This window comes from Enhydra lutris, unplaced genomic scaffold (assembly GCF_002288905.1).
Source record: "Enhydra lutris kenyoni isolate GAN:26980312 unplaced genomic scaffold, ASM228890v2 scaffoldscaffold5, whole genome shotgun sequence".
Lineage (NCBI taxonomy): Eukaryota > Metazoa > Chordata > Mammalia > Carnivora > Mustelidae > Enhydra > Enhydra lutris.
Window position 1 is genome coordinate 14,725,095 of NW_019154089.1, and position 22,353 is coordinate 14,747,447.

The window sequence follows — 22,353 nt, forward strand, 5'->3', positions numbered from 1 at the left end:
TTGGTGAGAAAATCATCGTTTGCAAAAAAAAAAAAAAGACAAAAGAAATTATCTCATGTTTTTATGATTTGTACATCTTCTTTCATCTGTCTTCGTTTTTTTAAAGTTTATTTATTTAAGCAATGTCTACACTCAATATGCGGCTCAAATTCAGGATCCCATGCACCACTGATAAATCAGTCAGGCACCCCTTTTACTTCTTTTTTAGGTCTTTCGAATTGGTTAGAGCTCCAGAACAATGTTATACAATAGTGAAGATAAAGGTATCCCTGACTTGCTCCTGACTTTAAAGAGAACGCCTCATAGAGCAAGACTTTTAGGGGAGTGTTATAAGGTGTTATGTTCAAGTCTGGGAAAACAGACTAATGGCTTTATTTATTCTAATACTTCTTGGAATTTTTTGCAGTCATTAGGGTGTGACATCCTTAAGAATGGGATATCGGGGTGCCTGGCTGGTTCAGTCAGTGAGGCACGCAACTCTTGATCTGAGTTTTAAGTTCAAGCCCCGTGTTGGCTATGGAGATTATGTAAAAATAAAATCTTTTTTTTTTTTAAAGATTTTATTTATTTATTTGACAGACAGATCACAAGTAGGCAGAGAGGCAGGCAGAGAGAGGAGGAAGCAGGTTCCCCGCTGAGCACAGAACCCGATGTGGGGTTCGATCCCAGGACCCTGGGATCATGACCTGAGCTGAAGGCAGAGGCTTTAACCCACTGAGCCACCCAGGCACCCCTAAAAATAAAATCTTAAGAAAAAAAAGAAAATGGGCTGTAAACTTTTCCAAATTTGACTATGGAAGCCACTTTCTCTCCTTTCTTTCCTTCTCCCCTCCTTTCCTCCCTCCCTCCCTTCCTTTCTATCTTTCTCTGTCTTTCTGCCTTTCTTTCTTTCTCTCTCTCCCTCTCTGGTGTTGGGGTGAAATATTCCACAGGATTGCTTTTCTGCTGAACTGTCTGGGACGTTCAGCTCTACTCTTTCATTATTTGGTGTGATGCTGGCTGCTAACGTGGGTGTGTATTCTTTACCATATTAAAGAAATACAGTACATTATTCCTAGCTGATCAATTATTTTCTGAGGAACACATGGATAATTTAACCTTCCTTCAGGCATCTATCAAGATGTGACTTTCTTGCTTCAATGTGAGAAATTCCACTGATAGATGTCCTAAAATTAAACAACTTTTTATTCCTGGAATAAATCCTACTTGTTCATACTTTCATGAAAGGCTGGATTTGATGTGCTTGTATTTTATTCTGGATTTTTACATTATTAATTTGCAAGATGGGTCACTGTACTCTTTCAGTGTACTTCTGTCATTTACAGTATCAGTGCTGCAAATTAATTGGGAAGCATCTCCTTTTTCAAAAAATTAAATCAGCTTCACCGAGGTATAATTTAATTGCAGTAAAAGTCACCCATTTTAAGTGCATGACTTGGTGAGTTCTGGAAAAGGTAGAGTGGTGCAGCCACCTCCAGAGTCATGGTATGGAATATTTTCATCTCCCCAAAAGCAGGCTCCTTTGGAGGCTTTCCCTGCTTTCTTGGAAACCCTAATCTGCTTCCACCTTCCCATCTGTTATCGGGAACTGACAAACTATATAGCCCATGGACTGTTTCTGAATGGCTTGTGTGCTAAAAATGGTTTTTACACTTTTAGGGGGTTGTAAAAACAAGCAAAAACAACAAGGATATGCACGAGACAATGTATGGCCTGCAAAGCAGAAAACAGCGCCCCCTGGCCCTCTTCGGGGAAAGCATGCCAACCTCTGCTCTCCCCCACTGGAGGAGTGTCTTGGGTTTATTCTCCGCGTCTTTGTTGCTCCTTTTTCACCGAGCGAGCCAGCACTGTAATTCGTGCCTCCCACTGCCCCTGTTTTGCTCTCACATTGTTAGCTCCTTTGCAACGCTTTTACGTCTTCTTTTCAACTCCTGTCTTTTCTTCTGCACCTCTCTGCTTTATGGCTTTTGTTCCAGATTCACAGAACACTTCCCTTCCTGAATTCCTGACGTGTGCTTCTGCTCTTCCTCTGTCTGTTCTTTGGTACTTTGGCATAAGGTTCCAAGATGTTCTGCTGCTCGGCTCTTTTCTCTTGATGCGCTGGTACGGGCTAAGATCTGGCCAGCCTCAGTGTCTGATGACGAACTTTGCAGACTGTCCTGCTTCCTTCCCTGACCACCCACGTGACCATTAAACACCTGCCTGTGGGTGCCGCTCACGGCATGTTTGGGTGGCGTAGCGCCCGCTGCTCCAGATCTCAGCTTCTGGCTGACTCCCCCTAGAGCAGGAGTCTGTAAATTACTGTCTGTGGCCTGTCTGCCTCACCTGCTAAGAGTGGCTTTTAATTTTTTAAAAGATTGTATTTTTAAAAATATAGAATTTTTAAAAACGCCCAAAACAAAAATAAAAAACCGAGAAAACTATGGGGCAGAAACCCTCAGTGGCCCACAAAGCCTAACATATTTCTCATGTGGTCTTTTATGGAGACAGTTGTGACCACTGCCTTGTTAGAGCACCGCTCTTCTCTGACGTCACGGCTGGCTCTTTGAATCCATGAACCGCAGCCCAAACCGACAAACCTGCTACAGCGTCTTTCCGTCTGAGTCCCTCCGGGCAAGGTTCGTTCACTGAGGCTTAATTTCAGAAGCAACCAACCTACTCTAATTCTGACCACCTGCTTTTTTTTTTTTTTTTTTAAAGATTTTATTCATTTATTTGACAGACAGAAATCACAAGTAGGCAGAGAGGCAGGCAGAGAGAGAGGAAGGGAAGCAGGCTCCCCGCTGAACAGAAAGCCAGATGCGGGGCTCGATCCCAGGACCCCGGGATCCTGACCTGGGCCAAAGGCAGAGAGAGGCTTAACCCACCAAGCCACCCAGGTTCCCCTGACCACCTGCTTTTTGTATGGTGCTCTCTCCATCTGGGGACAGAAAGATGCACGCGCAGGGCGTGGGCTATGGATACAGGGATGAACTAGAGAGTAGGGGGCAGAGTGCTGGGAAAGGGGACCTCACGGATCGGTACCTAGGAGTTGGAGGGATGGCTGTCTTATTTTCAGGTCACTGTGAACCCCGGATATCTGCACTAAGGCTCAGCCTCCAGGGATAAAACATGTCTTCCTATTTCCTCTTTTTTGCGGCGGGGGGGGGGGGGGGGGTAAAGATGATTCCATTGCAAAAAAAGAAAAGTTGTAAAATCACTAAGTGAAGGTTTAAAAGACAACAGGCTAACATGATGACCTATTACCGTATTAATCAAAAAAGCATAATCATGGAGGTTACCTGTAATCATGCACTATTTTTCTTGCATTCTCTAGTTGTTCGTTGGTTAACAGGATATTCCTGGGATCTGTCACAGTGAAGAAATGATTGGCTCGTCCAACAAAGGTGCTTTGATCCCATCGAGGTTCCTTGATGTTAATGTTCGGAGGAAGTTCTCCAGACATCGTCCTAGACTCTAGAGGGTCAAAAAGACAAGTCTACTGAAGACTTAACAGTGTTGCTACACATTTTAGAAACTCTATAGTCACATTAATTTCCAGATAAAGACTTATGTACATTCCTCCTTATAAAAATAACTTTGGGGCGCCTGGGTGGCTCAGTGGGTTAAGCCGCTGCCTTCGGCTCAGGTCATGATCTCAGGGTCCTGGGATCGAGTCCCGCATCGGGCTCTCTGCTCGGCAGGGAGCCTGCTTCCCTCTCTCTCTCTCTCTCTCTCTCTGCCTGCCTCTCTGTCTACTTGTGATCTCTCTCTGTCAAATAAATAAATAAAATCTTAAAAAAAAAAACAAACTTTGCTATAAGTGGCAGAAAGACAATCTAAATCCAAAACTTCCTTTGTCCATATATCCCAATGGATCATAACCAAATTTCAATAATTTCCCACATACTTCTCCTGATAGATACATAGTATTTAATAATTTTTTAACTTTTGGGAGCCTAGAAATACTCTAGAAAAAGGAGAAATAGAAAAAGTTAAAAATAACATCAGTAGTAACAGGGTTTAAAGTTTGAAATCCCTTTTCTGGGCATAACAACCAATGCCAAGCTACTACTACATTCTGGTCTACTAAATTTGTTACTTCTACTGGTAGAAGTGACTAATTATGCAAAAAAGGGTTACATGCTAAAAATTCTACAATTAGAAAAAGACTCAGATTCAGTCAGCCTGTTCAGCATATAAACCACCCATCAAAAATGCAAAGTTATGTCCCTCAATCTAACAGGGACAAGGTGGGAAAAACACATTCCGACAAGCCCATGAATACGAGTAACACTGTAGCCTATCATCTCCCTCATATAATACCTATTTTACAGCTAAGAACCATCACTATTTTCCCAAAAGTAACTAATTTCTTTCTCTGAGTGATACACACTTATTTTTAGAACTGCACTGTATTATTGTAACGCATGCTTATGGTAATGCTCTGAATAATATAAGTTTATTGTAGAAAATATAGAATAAAGAAACAGAATCTTTGATAAGTTAGCCACACTGAGATAACCGTCCTTTATGTTTTGGTGATTCCTTGCAGACATTTTTTTATACATAGCATCTAAATAAAAAAATAAAGTTGATATCATACTTTGTATTTTAATTTCCTGATTTTTCTTTTTTTTTTTTTCCTTTGGTGCTTACTTCATGTTCATGATCATTTCCCATGGCACTAAATATTCATTTTAGGTATATAACAACACCTTTAATGTCTAAATTATTTTCAATTTTTCACCATGATAAATAATGTATCCTTGTCTATGATCTTTTCCCTCAAAGCTGGTGATCTCCTTAGACCAGATCTCTCGGTGTGACATTAAGGAGACTGAAGGACCGACTCCCTCTGAAGGCTTCAAACCACTGCTTTGCTTTTGTTATTCCTGCTTCCCTTCCCTACGTTTCTAATATCAGTTCAAACAGCAGCTTTCTTTTCCTGGTCATTTTCCACTAAGTTATTTTTTAGCGCTTCTCAAGTTCTTAGGTACCTTACGATGCCAAGTGCAGATCCTAAGCACTTTGGTCATTTATACTTCATCAAAATCTCAACTAACACATATCCTAGCCCACTGGGTCAAAATCGAGCATGTTAGGACAACGGGTGGGAGGAAGGCAGTGCCCGTGAGACAGCTGGTCAGTGAGATGGAGAAAGTAAAAATCGGCCCTGCTACTTGCAAAGCCGGCTGGAACAATAAGCACAAAGTCAGGTGCAAGGTTAACGGGAAGCCGTACTTCTCCCAAGGTCACAGCGATGAAGTGTCCTAACACTGACCTTCTTTGAGTGACTAAGGCTTTCTGATCTCACTGAGACATCGTTTCTTCTATAATCCCACACTGTGAGGAACTTTGCTACTTGAAATGGAAACAGAAAGAATGAAACATCCCACTCTGGACAACGAAAAGGAGTTTGGATTTCCTGAGTAGGTGTGGAGTCTCAGATGAGGGAGTTTCTGGACGCGGCATTCCACGTTTCTCTTAACTTTGTACTTTCCAAGGAAATAGAGCGGTGGGGCCACGTCAGCCTAGACCTTAACACCCAGCCCTGGTCTGAGCCAATCAGAATAGGACTTCACTAAGCATCGCTGAAAGTCCACCGCTCTCCAAGATACTCCAAAAGCTCTAGCTCCTCCCTTGTTGGTGAGACACACTCTGTTCCTCTGGTGTGTGGTCTCCCTCGAAGCTGGAAGCCAGTGAGCGTGACTCTGCTTACAGGTTTGTCCCTGCTGAGCTCTGGCTGACTGAGCTGTGGTGACAGAAACATCTAAATTTCAAATTAGGACCATCCCCATCATGGGCAGGAAGCCCAGGGATGCAAGAAATATAATGGACCAGAGAGAGCTGTGCCATCGTATGAGAAATGTCTAAACTTTGTATTAGACTATATCACATGTGTTACTTATAAAACATGCAATAAAGCAAAACAAAAACTCCAATTCACATCCAGGAGAGCAGCGGAAGTTTTTAGAAGTGTCTGCAGAGACCCGGCGCCTTGCTGAGATGCCTCAGTGCCCCCCAGGCATGGAGGGGATTCAGCGGGTGGGGTTACAGCAAAGGAGGCTGACGACGAGTGACCAGCAGGAGAAAAAGCAAGGAGAGCACGGTGTCCTGCAAGACAGTCTCCTCTAGTCCAACTGGCCCAAAGGAAGAACACCTCGGTAGGGGCGACACCCCCCGGTGGGATGGTGAGGAGAGGAGCATACAACCCCGAGGGGCCAGTCTGCGGGAGGGGGACACTGCAGAGATGGTCGTCTTTGCAAGTTCTAAGAATTCTGAGCCATGAGCGCAGCAGGCAGAGAGAGACTGCACACACACACCAAACGTCCTCCCTGGGGAACTGTTCATCCCTGCAAAGACAATTACTATCTCCCGCCTCGAGATGCGGATTCCACAGGCCCAGCGTGAGGCTGGGCGTGGGACTGTGCCGGCGCTCTGGCCGGGCCCTCCAGCAGTCTGGGCACCAGGCTGTGGCCGTACCTGCAGCTGGGGCGGCTTCCTTCCCGGCCGCCTTCCTTTCTCTGGGCTGCCTAGGCCGTCCCTCAGGCCCGAACCATCGCTGCGTTCCCTGGTGGGTATCTGATACAGACGGCTCTCATAAAACCGAGGGCTCAGTACTCTTTCTCCCCTGCAAGTACAACCCTCCCCATCACTATTTGTCCTTTATGCCTAACATACATCATCTAACAAACCATAACAGACCATCTCCAATTTCTGAAATAGAAAGCAACATTTAGGTCAAGTTGCCACAAATATGACCTGGGTTTAAAACCTGGTTACTTTATAAAATCAAACATCCTAATTGCACAAGAGCTGGATAGGATCTTTAAAAAGACCCACGGTTTTTATCTGTACCATACAGATGAGAAAACAGAGGCCCGGGAGGAGGGGTGCAGGGAGAGGGAGATAACCTGCCCAGGTCGCGTGAGTGGTGCCAGTGGTATTAGAAGAGCCGCAGGTCCAGAGAGGGGCTGCACTCCTGGGCACGCGTGTGCCAGCTCCCTCCCCCTCCTCTACCACTCTCTGTTAGCTATGTTCCCCTCCAAGTGTACCAATCAATACCTGCACAGAACCGGTCTCTTTAAGGCCCTCCTTATTCCTCTAAAGGCAAACGTTCCTACTGACACTGTGCTGACGCTGTGAAGTTCTGCACGACCGGGAGCCTGGGGCGACTCGGGAGCACGTGAGCAAGAGGGCTGTGAAGGTCTCACGAAGTCTTTAACAGGCAAAGGAAAAAGGGAGAAGTGGGGAATGTTTGGAGTTTGTGTTACAGGCGAGGAACTGGGCTACATGCTTGTCTGAGAGTGCAAGCCTTTACTACGTGCCTGTGGCAGAACATTCCATCCCAGCTCTCAACGACAGTGGGCCCTATGAACACTATCCACATTTCATGGCAGAGGTAGGTCAGAATCTGAGATTTTGCTCCCAAGGAACCCTTACCTACCCAGCAAGAGAGGAAGGAGGCTGAACTTTGGACTCCAGGCCACGCCCACCCAAACCCCGACACTGAAAGTTTATGGCGATGGGCCTTGTATGCCCCTTCCCCAAGATCTGCGCATCCTAGCCCCACACACTGTGAATATGTTATCTTCTGTGGTAAAGGGACTTTGCTGGTGTGATTAAGCTACAGATCTTGAGACTGGGAAACTAGCCTGGCTTATTCAGGTGGGCCTGATGTGATCACAAGAGCCCTGCCAGAGAAAGAGGAGGGCAGGAGAGGCAGAGTCGGAGGAACAGCAGTGAGACAAGCAGAAATTGGGGTGATGTGGGGTGGTAAGACAAGGAATGTGGGCAGACTCTCGAAGCTGGAAAAGGCAAAGAGCCTTCAGAAGTCACACAGACTCATTTTCGACTTCCGGCCTCCAGAACTGTAAGATGATATGCTATTTTACAACCACTAACTTTGTGGGTATTTGTTATAGCAGCAATAGGAAACTAATACAGCACTATTTTCCCTACTTAGAAAGGATTTCAAATAGCACTATATACTGGCATAAGAATACTAGCTAGCCTCAATAACCTGTCTCTGCCCCTACGAATTGCAAAAAACATAAAAAAGCCTAATCAGGGGATTCCATATTAACATTCTTATAAGGACAGCTGATCTCAATCCAGGTAAAATTTTAATTATTAACTGCAACTCCCATGTTTCAATTAGACAAACCTTTTCATGCATGAACCTCCAAGCACAATTCACTTTCTCAACTCTAAATAAATCAACCAGTTTCTGTAATCAAGAGTCCTACTTTCATTTTTTTTTTCCTTTTAAAAAATCTATGTTCTATTCCACATTAAACTGTGGGGCCAGGAGTGGTCCCCCCATGGCCCTGGGGCAGTCGTCTACCCCCTGGCCCCCCCGCCCCAGGCCTGGGCGCTCTGAGGGCCAAGCAATAGCTCTTGGTGCATTGAGTCAGGGTGCTGGGGGAGGGGGCACTGAGGACCCCCTCATCAGCACCCCAGAAGTGCTGCATTTTGTACCTGGGCCTCTGACGCTACAACCACCTCCAGGGGGAATGTGTCTGCATTGGGACTTTGCCACCACGTGGCAAGGGGTCCCATGGACATGCCCCCTTTCCATCCGCTGGCTGGGCCAAGGGCGTCACTGCTTGGTCAAACCACCGTGTCCTGGGCACCCACTGGCTGGTGGGCAGCACTGGTCCCCGCATACTGGGGGCAGCTGTTTGGGTCAGAGGGTTGGGGATGCTAAAGCCACCGTGGGCACCTCTGTGGGGAGGAAGCCAAGTCCCCAGGGGTGGGACAGAAAGGAACCAGTTTGGTTTCCTTGCAGTCTGGTTCAGCCGGGCACCGCCATCTGGAGGTTCACGGTTCCTGGGCTTTGCTCCTTCACCCGCCACACCCAGGGTGAACCTGGTCAAAGATCAGACACCTTTGTGGGGAGCTGTTCTCAAACTCAGCTGAGCATATGGTTCTGGCGCTTTATAACAGGTACTCAGCAACTAGGAATTTCTGCAGAGAACACTGATGAAGTCATTATGTTGTACAACTTTATGATGATATCGGGGACAGCAGGAATGAGCAAGAACTAGTATGGCTCAAAAGAAGGTTTCAGAGAGGGGTGCCTGGGTGGCTCAGTCGGTTAATTTTGGCTCAGGTCATGATCTCAGGGTGGTGAGATGGAGCCCCTGTGTTGGGCTCCGTGCTGGGCGTGGAGTCTGCTTAAGATTCTCTCTCTCCCCCTCCCTCTGCCCCTCCCGTCGCTCATGGTCTCTTTCCCACCCCCCCTTCAAACAAACAAAAAGTCTCAGAGAAGAACATAGATCCCTTTGGATTGCAGCAGTAGCACGGGTAAGGGAAAATGTCATACCTTAAGGGGACAGACTGCACAGGACACCAAGGAATGTGCTCAAGAATGTGTGAGTTGACTGGCTTTATCACACCAGAAGCAAGTGAAAGATGCCACGTTGAGAATCAGAAGACACCAGTGGGGAGGCTGCTCCCTTTGTGTGTCTACCTGAGGCTTCGACAGTTGTGTGCAACTGCGGAACGGTCTTCAGGAATTCGGAGAGGCCACGGAGAGAGACAGGAGGGGCAGAACGTCACAGCCACGGGGGTGGGGGCACTCAGTGAAGAACTTGCCCAGCAGGAACTTACGAGCCAGTTACCAGCGGGTTTGATAACTGCAGACGGTCAACAGCCAAATGTGATGGTTTACACCGCATCATCTTGGCACGTGTCTGACGTTCAACAGATTCAGCTTTCACGACCTGAACGGGTGGAATAAGGGAGCTGAGGGAGACAGAGGCTGTTAAAAGAGTCCAGAACAGAGACCTGACAGGGAGACGGCTGTTGAAGGGGACCTCCTTGTATACTTATATAGCTGTAAGGAGCCTCCTGAAGTTTCACCAGTTGAGCTGTAAATCCGGACTTAAGAATCTTTTCCATGAGTAATTTTAAAGAAAAAATTGTATTTTAAAGGTATTAAAATATTCTTTGTAGGAGAAAAAAAAAAAACAGTGAGCTTTTAAAAAGTTTTCTGTGGTTGACTGACATCACTTAGTTATCAGAAGCCGGAGATCATGACCTGAGTTGAAACCACGGTTGGCCTCTCAACCAACTGCACCACCATGTACTCCAAGTTAATAAACTTTTTTTTTTTAAAGGATTTTATTTATTTATTTGACAGACAGATCACAAGTAGGCAGAGAGGCAGGCAGAGAGAGAGGAGGAAGCAGGCTCCCCGCCGAGCAGAGAGCCCGATGTGGGGCTCGATCCCAGGACCCTGGGACCGTGACCTGAGCTGAAGGCAGAGGCTTTAACCCACTGAGCCACCCAGGCGCCCCAAGTTAATAAACTTTTAAAGCCCAAATGAGTGCCATGACAAATACCTTCCACTTATAAGGCATGACCTATTATAGGCCAGCTGGCAATGTTAATGAACTCCATCTTTCCCCAAGGCATTATTTAAACTACATCACCATCTTCATGAACAGTTCTGGGAGGGCATTTCTGCCTCCCTGGTCGGTTAGATGTCACACCGTCAGCACACAGCACACAGCTCTGCAAGGGTGAGGACCACCCGCTCGCTCCTAGGCCCAGGCCCCACTCCCACCGCACATAAGCCTCATGGCTGGTGAAGTCTGCACCAGCAAGGCAATGGTGATCAGTTTTGTTTCCAGATAAGTTCACTGAACGAGCTCGTGAGCTGAGCTTGCGTTCCTGGCTCCAAGCTGGACTGTAACTGGGGATCTCTGGGCGGAGGGAAGGCGGGAAGCAGTGTGTACTGGTCAGGCGACTGCGTCTGTGGAGATAGCAGGCCTGAGCTCACATCCCAGCTCCAGCGATGAAGCCGTAGCCTCACACGCATGAGCCCACTGCTCCAAGTTCCTGGATCTTTACCAACAAAATCAGGATACTACTTCATAATAACCACTAATTTAATAACCATACTAGAGCTTTCCTTGTATTATCATCTCATCCAACCCTCACAACAGTTCAGTTTCCAGGGGTGGGTAGCGAACTTGCTCAAGTGAGGAAGGGTGCCAGTGTGTGAACCCAAGTTGTCTGGCTCCAGAACCCGGCTCGCTGGGGAAGCAGTTGTGGCCAGGGAAGTATTTCCCTGGAGAGTCTGATTCAGTAGAGCTGTGGTGAGGCTCAGGAGTCAGATTTTTAAGAAGTACACCGGCGGTATCCTCTGATTAAGTAAATTTGGGGAAATTATGCTGGAAAGAACATAAAAATAATACACAAAAAATGACCCAATGCCCTACCGGTTGAGGGAAGACCCTGAGCCTCTTGCAGGACTAGTGAGGACATTTAGATGACTTCCCGGCTGGTGGCTTGGCCTGTTCTTTCTGGCAGGTTCCTGCTGAGGCTAGCTCCCTGCCCTGTGGCCTGGTCCTCTGAGCACCTTACCCGGACAACCTTTGGAATCAGAACTGGACTGGACCAAGCGCAGTGTGGACTGGAGTCCTGATCTGTCACTTCCTTTTGAGCCATGTCACCGGCTGAGTCATTTCCTATCTCTGAGCCTCAGTATTTTTATCTACAAGATGGAGGAAAGAGTCGGCTCACAGAGTTGGTAGGATTAGTAAGCTGAGGTGTACCAGACGGCGTTTAAACCTTTATTAACTGTCAAATGCTAAACAAAGGCAGGGCACATGTCTAACAAACCAGTCTCCCAGGAGTGGGAGCTCTGTCTTTACTGGCTGAAGTCCTGCCCATACATGCATTCGCTGCTGGTGGGGGTGGTGGTGATGGGGTTGTGGGAGCAAAGGACTGGAGCTTGGGTGCCTGAAGAAGATATCAGAAATGTCCAACAAAAATCACTTTTCTCTAAGATAAACTTTATTTTCCGACCTTCAGCTACATGCCAAGAAAATACTTAAATTGGCAAAAAAATTTTCTTCCAAATTTCTGCAGTTAACAAGTTAGCAGAGAATGTGTTTTTCATCAGGAACTTACTAACAAAGACCTTTAAACCTGGCTAAAAATTAACAATGGAAATTACATTATTAAACTGGAAACTTGCTGGTGACTAACACAACTCTAAAAAAGGCTTGAAAGAGGTAAGAAAGCTGGGTCACCCTGGTCTGCTTACTTGGGGCTGGGCAGGTGCAAAACAGCCACCAAAGTCACTGTCTGGGGGACAGGACTGAGCACCCGTTATGTGCCAGACACTAGGCTTTTAAGGCATTATGAGATGTGAAATCCTTATTTCAGTCCTCTAAGAAAATGCCGCTTATTTGTCGAGCTGCTCAGAAAAATCAAGCATCACCCCCAAGATAGCAGAGCCCAGAAGTGCTGCTTGTCTGTCTTTCTGTCACGCTTCTGACCCCTGGGAGGCCAGGGGTGATGTGGCTGCCAAGGGTAATCACCCTAACCAGAGGAGCCTAAAAAGCCCATTTACTAATTTGTTTGGCTTTGGGCTGGTTGTCCACACACACCATTCCTTTCTCATGGGTGTGGCCACACAGGAGATCAAATTATAGACCAGAAGGCTGAATCCTGGGTAAAGAACAAGACTCCTTCAAAGTGAATTTCCACTCATCAGTGGCTTTCTGTTGCACACTCTCCTCTACTCCCGAGGGCTTTTCTAGAATCAAGAAAACATGGAGAATTATTGCCTTCTACCTGTCTCCCTGCCGGCTTCCTCCTCACCCTGTCTCCCACCCCACAATGCAGATCCACTCTTGGATTAACTTGAGAACATCCCAGGGACAGTGCAATCATCAGCCGTATTCCAGGCCTTAAGATCCACTTTGGGCGTGGGTTTCTTAATCACTTAGTTAGGATGGGTGAAGTTCTCAACCATTTTAAAAAAAATTCTATTGGTTTTTACTTGAGATGGTGGCATCAGCCTCTAAAAATGTTAAAATACTACCAAACTGTAATATTTTGGATGCATTCAGTTGAGTATTTATTTTACTACCCACTTGAAAGAGTCAAATCAGGTTACATATAATGTCTCTGAAAACATGGGACAAAGTAATAGCTAACTAAAACTTGGCAACTTTGAACTTTGTATATTTACGCATAGGTCTGATACTTATTCTAACTTAACAACTTTTCACATGGTAGCTAAGTCAGCCTTTTTCTGACTTATTGATACTGATTTCTTACCTTTAACCTCATATAAAAGGTGGGTTCCACCCATGACTATACTCCAATTAAATACATCTGACCATTGCTTGCACAGTAGGACAGGTGTAGATGCCATATTTTATTCTAAGGTACTGGACAGCAAAAAGTTTGGATGATGGACAGGCTCTTAGGGTCACTGCTGCTCTGGATAGCCTCTAAGCTTTCTCCCCAGGAAGTAAAGAAGGAGTGGGGGATGGATGCTTCCTCCCAGGTGGCACCCCGCTCTACCCATCCACATGAGAATTCATAAAACTTCTACAGAGTATTAAGAGCATTCTACATCTGACTGACCCTGAAGTTCAGCCAGCCTTTGCTATACGGGTTCCTCTCTGACAACTACAACCACAGATATGGCCTCTTGTCCTGAAGGCCCATGGGCTTAAAACACCGAAAACGCATACCTGGAGCGACGATACATAGGCCTAGACTAGAGAGGAACAGATAGATCTTTCCTTCCAAATTGTTGTTTTGCAAGCTAGATACCTACAGTCCTAAAGGGAGAAAGGACTTACTTAGGTCCCAGAACTTCTTGGTAGAGCCTCCACTCATCCTCCCCTTCTCTTCTTATACATCTTACATGTCAAGTCTGGGTCCAGCACCATAAGAGCCGCAAAGCCTCCTTATTTACTTACATACCCGGTTCCCACCTATTACAACGCCTGGAAACTGGGGATGGACAATAGAAGAGAAAATCAAGAGGTGCCCAAGTCAAACTCTAGAGGGCAAGGCAAAAGAAGGGATTATGAGTTTGAGAAAAGTACGAACAAAATGCAGCGGGTGTTCAGAAGGCAGTTGTCCATGAAGTGGTTAAGTGCCTGAGCTCTGAAGTCACTCAGAAGTAGGCATTTTCATTCAGGTACTCAACAAATATTCATTGAGGGTCTACTGGATACAGGGAGGGATAGGTGAGCAAGACAAAAATAGGCCCTGGTCACAAGATGAGAAAAAAAAACAGCAAGGAAACACAGTTAATTTCAACTGATGACAGTTGCTATTTAAGAAAAGAACACAGGGGTAGCCTAACAGAAAACGCCTGCCTGAGGGCTCAGTTTTAGACAACACAGTCAAGGAAAAGCATCTTTGAGCAAATAACATTTAAGCTGAGACTTGGCCTTGCGTTACAGGCAGCCAACTGTGTGACCTTGTGCATGTTACTCAACCTCTCTGAGTACCACCAGCTTTTGTATTGAGATTATAAAAGCAAAACCCACAACCTCACAGGATTGGAAGAATGTAAAAGTCAATGGACCCAAGTCACCTACATACACTTAGTGGATGCCATAGTTGTCATTCTGGGAAGGTTAGAAACCTGTGACACGTGGGAAAGATCAAGAGAGCATGGAGAGATGCAAGGTCGGTCCAGGACCACTCTCACCTCTTTCCTGAAAGATTGCGGGTTCCAGGGCAGAGGCCAGGTGGTCTCCTCTCTGACCCCGGAGCCCAGCTGTGCGCCAGGAGGAGAGGCCAAGGGCTAGGAATGTGGGGGCACGGGGGTCGGTAACACCCGGTCACCAGGCAACCCCTCGAGCCCGTAGCGCGGTGGCCTGTCCCCGCGGCAGCCATTTTGGGTGGCCTCACCGCGGGGAGTTTCGTCACGCGTCCGCCGGGCACAGAGTGGCAGGGCGAGTGCCGCGTGGATGGGTGAGCCCCTTCCCGTCCGGGGCGAGACGCACTCCATCACGTCGCTCAGGGGGACCTCAGGGGTAGGTCATGCTGCTGCAGGCGGGGAAGGTACCAGGCAGCGGGAGGGCAGGGGTCCCTAAGGTGCAGGAACCACCCCCACCCCCCAGCCCCGGAATCGCCTGCACGGCGCAGGGGCTCCCGACCTCCCGCCCGGGGAAGTAGGGGGGGCTCTCCGCGCTGCAGGCCCGCGATCGCGCGCCCCCTCCCCGGCCCTCGCCTCTCCGCGGGGCTCCCCGCGCACTCGCCACCCAGCCCTGCCTGAGCCGCCGCCAGGTACTCACCGCTCTCCGCCGCCCGCGCTGCTTGCAGCACCCGAAAAGCCCCGCCTGCGCCGCCACCGGAAGCGCTTCTCCAGCCAGAGCGGCCCTGCGCGCCGCCGCCGCCTGGTGCGCGCCCTCGGAGCGCGTCCCCGTGCGCAGGGAGCGCGGCCGCGTGGAGCCCCGCGCTCTTCCCTGTGCCCGCGCTTTCGCTGCTGGCTCCTCCCCGCTCTCGGTCTCCGCGGTCAGCTCCCAACTTCTCCTCGCAGCCTTGTGAGGCTCTTTCTGCTCAGGCCGGCGCCATTGCTTTCCGTTTGGGTTTCCCCGAGGGCACTGCGCCCTACTCGATCATTTCTTTATTGCCAGGATCTTGCAGAAAGTCCGCAGCCACCCATTTGCTCATTTAAACCCGTGTTTCCCAAATTGTGGAGTGTGGCACCCCTGGTGCCACAAGGCAATTTTAGGCGCGAAAAGGGCCACGAACTGACTTACGTCTTTGAAAGAATGGCTCTGGGTGTCTCCTTCAGCTCCGGTCATGATCGCGGGATTATGGTTCTGGGATCAAGCCCCGCATTGGGCTCCCTGCTTAGTGGGAACTCCCCCTGCTTGTGTTCCCTCTCTCACTCTCTTTCCGTCAAATAAATAAAATCACAAAATAAATAAGAAAGAAAGAAAGAGAGGAAGGAAGAAAGAAAGAAAAAAGGAAAGGAAAGGAAAGGAAAGAATGGCTCTGGGTACAGTATGGAAAGGTCATGAGGCAGAAAGAGGCCAGGAGGGAGGCTACCCAGTTGGCTTGGAGCCGGCTGATACAGCTGAGGTGGTGAGAATTATTGGGTTCTTGGGTATATCTTGGGGGCAGATGAAATCTAAAATATGGTGAATCACATCATGTTCATGGAGAAGATTCTATTTTTTGAAGTCGTAAATTCTTCCTCAAATAACCTAGAAATACAATGCAATTCCAAACAAAATTCTGACAAATCCAGTGTGTAAGAGTGTGTCCCTACAACTTGATAACTATAAAACGTATATGGAAAAATAGCGAGAAATAACCAAAACAATTTTGAACAAAAAGTAAGGTGGAGGGGTGCCTGGGTGGCTCAGTGAGTTAAGCCTCTGCCTTCGGCTAGGTCATGGTCTCAGGGTCCTGGGATCGCCCTGCATCGTCCAGGGAGCCTGCTCCCCCACCACCCCCGCCTGCCTCTCTGCCTACCTGTGATCTCTCTCTCTCTCTGTCAAATAAATAAATAAAAATCTTAAAAAAAAAAAAAAAAGTAAGGTGGAGTGACTCATCCTAAAAATATGAGGAGGTAGTGTGTTTGTGAGGGATCAACAAATAGCTTAGGACAGCCAGAGAGAGGTACCTGACACAGACCCTGCTCGTGCAGAAATGTGCTCTGAGCTGGCATCCCAAGTGAGGGGGCAAGGATAAATGCTCACTCAATAATACTGGGGCAATTGAATCTCTACCTTATACCATACACGAAACTCAGCTCCAGATGCATTAAAGACTAGAGTATGAGAAACAAAACTCCCAAGTTTTTAGCAGACAATATAGGATGGTATGTTTATGACCCTGGGATAAGGAGACATTCTTTTTTTTTTTTTTTTAAGACTTTATTTATTTATTTGACAGACAGAGATCACAAGTAGGCAGAGGGGCAGGCGGGGTGGGGGGGGGGGGGAAGCAGCCTCCCTGCTGAGCAAAGAGCCTGATGCCTGGCTCCATCCCAGAACACTGGGATCATGACCTGAGCCTAAGGCAGAGGCTTTAACCCACTGAGCCACTGAGGTGCCCCAAGGAGACATTCCTAAATAAGCACAAAAAGTACAAAATATAAAAAAAAGATTGAAAAGTTAAACCTCAAGAAAACTCAGAAATTGAGTTTGATAGCTCACCAATGAAAGCACAAGAGAAGTGAAAAGTTCATGGACCGGGAGGAAATATTTTCAATGTGCGGATATGGTAAAGAATACCTACCCAGAAAATATTACCAAAAATCGTTTGCAAACTAGTAAGAAGAAATAACCCAATGGAAAGACAAAATCATGAATTTACAGTTTACAGAGAAGGAAAAACAAATGGCCCCCACACATAAGTAAAGATACTCCAACAGACTAGTGATTGGGCACTCAGCAGAGGTTTCACAAATAGATTTTTGGTGGCATTCCTTATCCTCAGAATTCCTATGAACGTTGAACCGGTTTCTGTTCTTTATCATAACCTGTGCCAAATGTTTGGTTCAAAAAGATTAAAAAAAAAAAAAAAGTCCTTCCTTCACAGAGTTTGTTGGCAAAGAGATAGACATGGAAACAAATAGTTACAAGAAATGATTATAATTCAGTATAAAAATTGCAACAGTATAATGTGGGCTGTTTGACTAAGGGCTGTGAGGGCTCGGAAGGGGGACTGCCTAGCCCTCCTGCAGAATGCTGTGCAAGAGACAGAGAACAGAGACAGAGTGTATCAGTTATCTGTTGCTACAGTAATGTTATAGCAGAACCACAAAACCTCAGGAGTACACACAACAAGGAACATTTATTTTTGTTCCTGGGGCTATGTTGACTGGCAGTTGTATTGATGGGAGCTGGGCTCAGCAAGGCTTACTCATGTGTCCGGTCAGCTGTGGGCTGTCGGTGGCTTTGTGGGTCTTAGCAGGGCTCTCTCACGTGTCTGGACCCTCAGCTGGGACAAGTGGGCCGACAACAACAGTGCAGAGGAGGGGGAGAAGGAGGGAGAGAGAGATAGAGGAAGGAAACTCAAGGCTTCTTAGGGCCAAGCCTTGGGACTGAAACACCTTCATTTTCACTTCATCCCACACTGGTCAAACCAAATTACAAGCCCAGCCCCAATCCAGGGGAAAATAGATTTTATCTCTGGATGGGAGGAGCTGTAAAGTGACATCGCAAATGTGTGTAGATATACAGGCAGAGGGAGAATGGAGGATATCCTGTAATGCAAATTCTGTCATCATGTGCGTTTCTTTGCCTTCCCAGCACCCCCACTTATTTTGGTGGAGCTCCCTCATCTCACTTCAGTTGATCCTGGTCAGATTGTCAATTATTTATCTTCTCATGCCCACCATGGTCCTGAGTACAAGACCCAAGCTGGACCAAACAGAACCCTGTCCTGAATTTATAGGTGGTCTCGTGCCCCTCCCCTGCCCCTATGGGGGTTACTGAGCTGGAGAATGTAGATCAGGGGCTGTCTGTCGGGGCAGACCTTCTGCTACTCTGCAGAAGAGAAACTAAGTTGAAAGATGAAAGAGGCAAAGTTCAGATGACATCATTTCAGGCCCTGGCTCAGCCAACCTGGGTTCCTGGGCCTCCAGTTATGGGAACCAACAAAGCCACCCGCATACACTCTTTTTTTTTTTTAAATCACAAAGCTCTTTCCAGTTAGATTTCTATTCCTGATTGACTTGGGGTGGGGTTCATAGAATGGGTGACATCTGAGCCGTGTGCTACTAAATTTGAAAAAGTTGGAAAAGGAGACAGAGGGAAGAAGTGGAAAAGAATTGAGGTTGTGAGAATGAAAAGTAAGTGTACACATTTGTTCCTACCATTGTTTCAAATAAACAGCCTTTGGAAACTCAGATAGTATGGAAGCTAAGATGGTGTTTTCCAGCTTTGTTGATGAGGGGACAGAGTGCTGGGGAATTCATGCTAGGCTTGCAAAGGCAAAGGTTGCAAAATGCTTGTGTTTTAATGTGGACTTTGAACCGTTTGGGGCACGGTGAAAAGAAAACAAGCTTAAGTCAGCAAAGAAGGGGATGCATTTCTGAGCATACTAAAAGTTCAGTGAGCTGAAGAAAGATCTTGCTGAGTATATTGCCAGATGAATTTTTCCTCACAATAGAACGGGGAATTTAGCGAGAATCATTTTTTTTTTTTTAATATTAGGCTTCTAGTGAAAACTTTAAGTTCCAGATTATGTTAGGCATTTATGATGATAGAATAAATACACAGTCACATGAATTTGAAAAGGTTGGAAAAGTTCATGCACACACTCCATGCTCTATTTTTAAGCTAAGTTTTCTTCTAGCATTTTCTTTTCTTTTCTGACCCATCAAACTTCTGTTCATCCTGTGCTTGAGTTCCCACTTCCTATCCGTATGATGGAAGCATACAGCCCTGGGCTAAGAACACAGGATCTGGAAGCAGACCAGCTTGGCTTCGGAGTTCATCTCTGCCCTGATTGGCTTTGAGACCCTAAACTGATGAGCTCCTTAACTCCTCTGTGCCTTAGCTTCTCTGTCTCTGAAGTTTCTATGGTGCTGTTGTGAAGATGACCAGAGAAGACGTATATGCAGACCTTATCAGGGTGCCTGGCCACAGAAGCTCAATGTTAGAGGCTCAATGTTTGAGAGCTGTTGTCTCCCGAGTCCCAGCTTCATGGCCCCGTGAGCACTTCATAAATTTCGTGTGGGCACTTACCTCATACTCTTCCACTATGGTCTTAGAGACCTGTCTTCTCTCTAGACCAAAAACCGTTTTAAAATTGAAACAAAACAAAAAACAGCAAAACAAAAAACAACAGCAATGATCTCACTCCAAGTTCCATCTCAAGTGTCTAGCACAGTCCGGGGCACGTGGTGGATTTAGTACGTGTTGGCTGAACATGTTGTTAGATCGTGATGTGCCTATTTTATGATCTACGGTCTTCATTTAAAGTCAGAGTTCAGGACAATCCGGTCCTCTCCCTTTTTGGGAGCCTTGTACCATTGCTCCATAAACTTTGCTTTACTATAAAGCATTCAATTCATTCAATAAAAATAAAATAAAATAAAGTTAGAGTTCATAAATATTTTTCTCAGATTGCATTATAATCTTTGTTGTTCGTTCATTCCTGCTTTTATTCAATCGATGCTTATTGAACACCAATTATTTATTAGTAATTGTTCCAGGGGCTCAGGAGTCTACATCGAAAAGAATAAATTTAACCCCCTGCCCTCAGGCCATTGGCATTCTAGAAGGAGGAGACAGACAATAAACACAGTGAATGGGTACCAGTATAGAGTGGTAGGACGTGCTAGGGCTACATGAAGCAGGGGGAGGTGGCAGGGAGTGTCCTCAAGACAGACCTCTGAGGAAAGGGTCCTTAGTTATTGGAATGACTGTGGAACATTCCACGGAGCGGATGTGTATTGGCATCCACTCAAGCCAGTGAGGGGACTCTCTTATACACTATCCACTCAGGTGCATTTGCTTTTGTGGGGTTTCAGCAGTAACAGCATTCGTGTGCCCACTTTGAGCGGAGTGCAGAGAAGTCTTTTTCACAATCCTCTTCTCTGGTCGGCATCGGAACCCTGAGGGGTGAACTGCTTGTATCAGTCAGTTCCTGAGAGAATTAGAACCAATAGGATATATCTCTAGTTCTTCCTATCCATTTATGGAGGAATTTTTTTTTTTTAAGATTTTATTTATTTGACAGAGGTACAGCGAGAGAAGGAACACCAGCAGGGGCAGAGGGAGAGGGAGAAGCAGGCTTGCCGCTGAGAAGGGAGCCCGATGTAGGGCTCGATCCCAGAACCCCGGGATCATGACCTGAGCCAAAGGCAAACACTTAACAACTGAGCCACCCAGACGCCCTGTATGGAGAAATTTCTGATAAGAAATTAGCTCACGTGATGTGGGTGGGGTGGGGCTGGCAAGTGTGACATTTGTGGGACAGGACAGCAGGCTGGAAGCCCAGACAGGAATTGATGCTACGGTCTTGAGAGGTTGAACTTCTCTGGGAAAATAAGGTTTTGCTCTCAAGCCCTTCCGGTTGACTGGATGCGGCAGACCCTCACTTAAGAAGGCTAGTTTTCTCTCTGTAAAGTCAGCGGATCGTAGGTGTGAGCCACATCTACAAAGTATCCTCGCCACGGTACCCAGGCTGGTGTTTTATCGAGCAGCTGGGTCTGTAGGCTAGCCTGGTTGACACAGAAAACTGAACATCCCAGTCCTCTTTGCCCCATTTTCCATCTCCACTTCCACTCTTGCCTCTAATAATCCATTTCCTGGTCTTTTGAAAAAGTGAATCAGATCGTGTTGTCTCTTATTTTTAAATCCTCACTATCTCCCGATTTTGCTGACAAGAAAATCTGTTTTGTGTGTTTTACTGACAATAAAACTCGTCCCCATGGCCTATGGCCCCTCCTTCTCTGTTTTGTCCTATTTCCCTAAACCTAACCTTAACCCTACACTCCCACTCCAAATGTAACACTATCCTGATATTATTACCCACTCTCTTCTGATTTCTATCACTTGTTTCTAATTAGGGTTGTCTGTTCTGAAACTTCATCTAAATGGAACTGTATAGAATATGCTTGTGTGTGTGTGTGTCTGGCTTCTTTTACTCACTATTTTTTTTTTTTTTAAAGATTTGATTTATTTATTTGACAGAGAGGGAGAGAGCACAAGCAGGGGGAGCGGCAGGCAGAGGGAGAAGCTGGGATTTTTTTTTTTCCCCTCATGCGGGACTCGATCCCAGGACGTCAGGATCATGACCTGAGCTGAAGGCAGATGCTTAAGGGACTGAGCCACCCAGGCGTCCCTCACTGGGTGTGTTTTAGAGATTTATCTGTGTTGTTGGATTTAGTTGTAGTTTGTTTTTTCTCACTGTGTAGAACTCTGTTTTTAGAATTTACAAGGTTTCTAGTTTAGGGTTATGAATAAAGCTGCCAAGAACATTCATATACAAACTTTTTAGAGATACGAAGGCAGATTTTTATTTTTTTTTTTTCCGCATTTCGTTCTCAATGTTTGGTGGATGTGCTTTGACCCATGAACTCTGCCTCCAGAGTGATTTTTCCAAGATATGAAGCTCTTGTTACTCTGCAACTGGAAGCCTGTTTTTGCCCTCCAGATAAAGGCCAACCTCCTTGGTATGGCATTCAAGGCTTTTTGATACTGACCTCAAACTTGAATAAGTTTCACTTCCTGCCTTACACCTGCAGCAGATACATCTACCGGTTCACTGTTTCCAGAATGTGCCAGGCTGTTTTCTTCCTCCTGTTTCCACACACACTTTGCCTGGAATGCCTTTCTCCCAGAGAGTCTGGATTCTTGGATAAACCGATACCCATCCTTCAAAGGCCAGCTCGAAAGACATCTCCTCCAGGAAGCTGCCCTTCAGTTTGCCAGGTGTTTTATTGTACTTTCCATTGGTGTGAATGGAAATAAATCATGCTTTGGTGTTAATATTGTTAAAGTGCTTATTTCATCGCGTATCTTTTTGTGATCATCGTCTGTCTCCTCTTCTCATCGGTGAGCTGCCGGAAGGCAGAGAAGGGGCTCAGAGCTGTGAACTCATCTACCTATGCTGCACGGCTTCTGTGAC

General features: G+C 46.4%; 1 protein-coding gene across 2 annotated transcripts in view; it reads right to left on the reverse strand.

The window, feature by feature from the left end:
- The window catches only part of LOC111140817 (sideroflexin 1), a 39,618-nt gene extending 25,039 nt beyond the window's left edge, over window positions 1-14,579 (reverse strand). Inside the window, exons 1-2 of one of the 2 annotated variants that reach the window (XM_022493008.1) lie at window positions 9,311-9,899; window positions 3,282-3,456 (exon numbers count right to left, since the gene is read on the reverse strand). In XM_022493008.1, the coding sequence (XP_022348716.1) occupies window positions 3,282-3,445 (164 nt within the window). In that variant the 5' untranslated portion in view covers window positions 3,446-3,456; window positions 9,311-9,899. Of the gene's footprint in view, window positions 1-3,281; window positions 3,457-9,310; window positions 9,900-14,461 lie in introns of those variants that run through there. The other variant, XM_022493009.1, reaches the window with a different exon arrangement.
- Window positions 14,580-22,353: the final 7,774 nt, after the last annotated feature.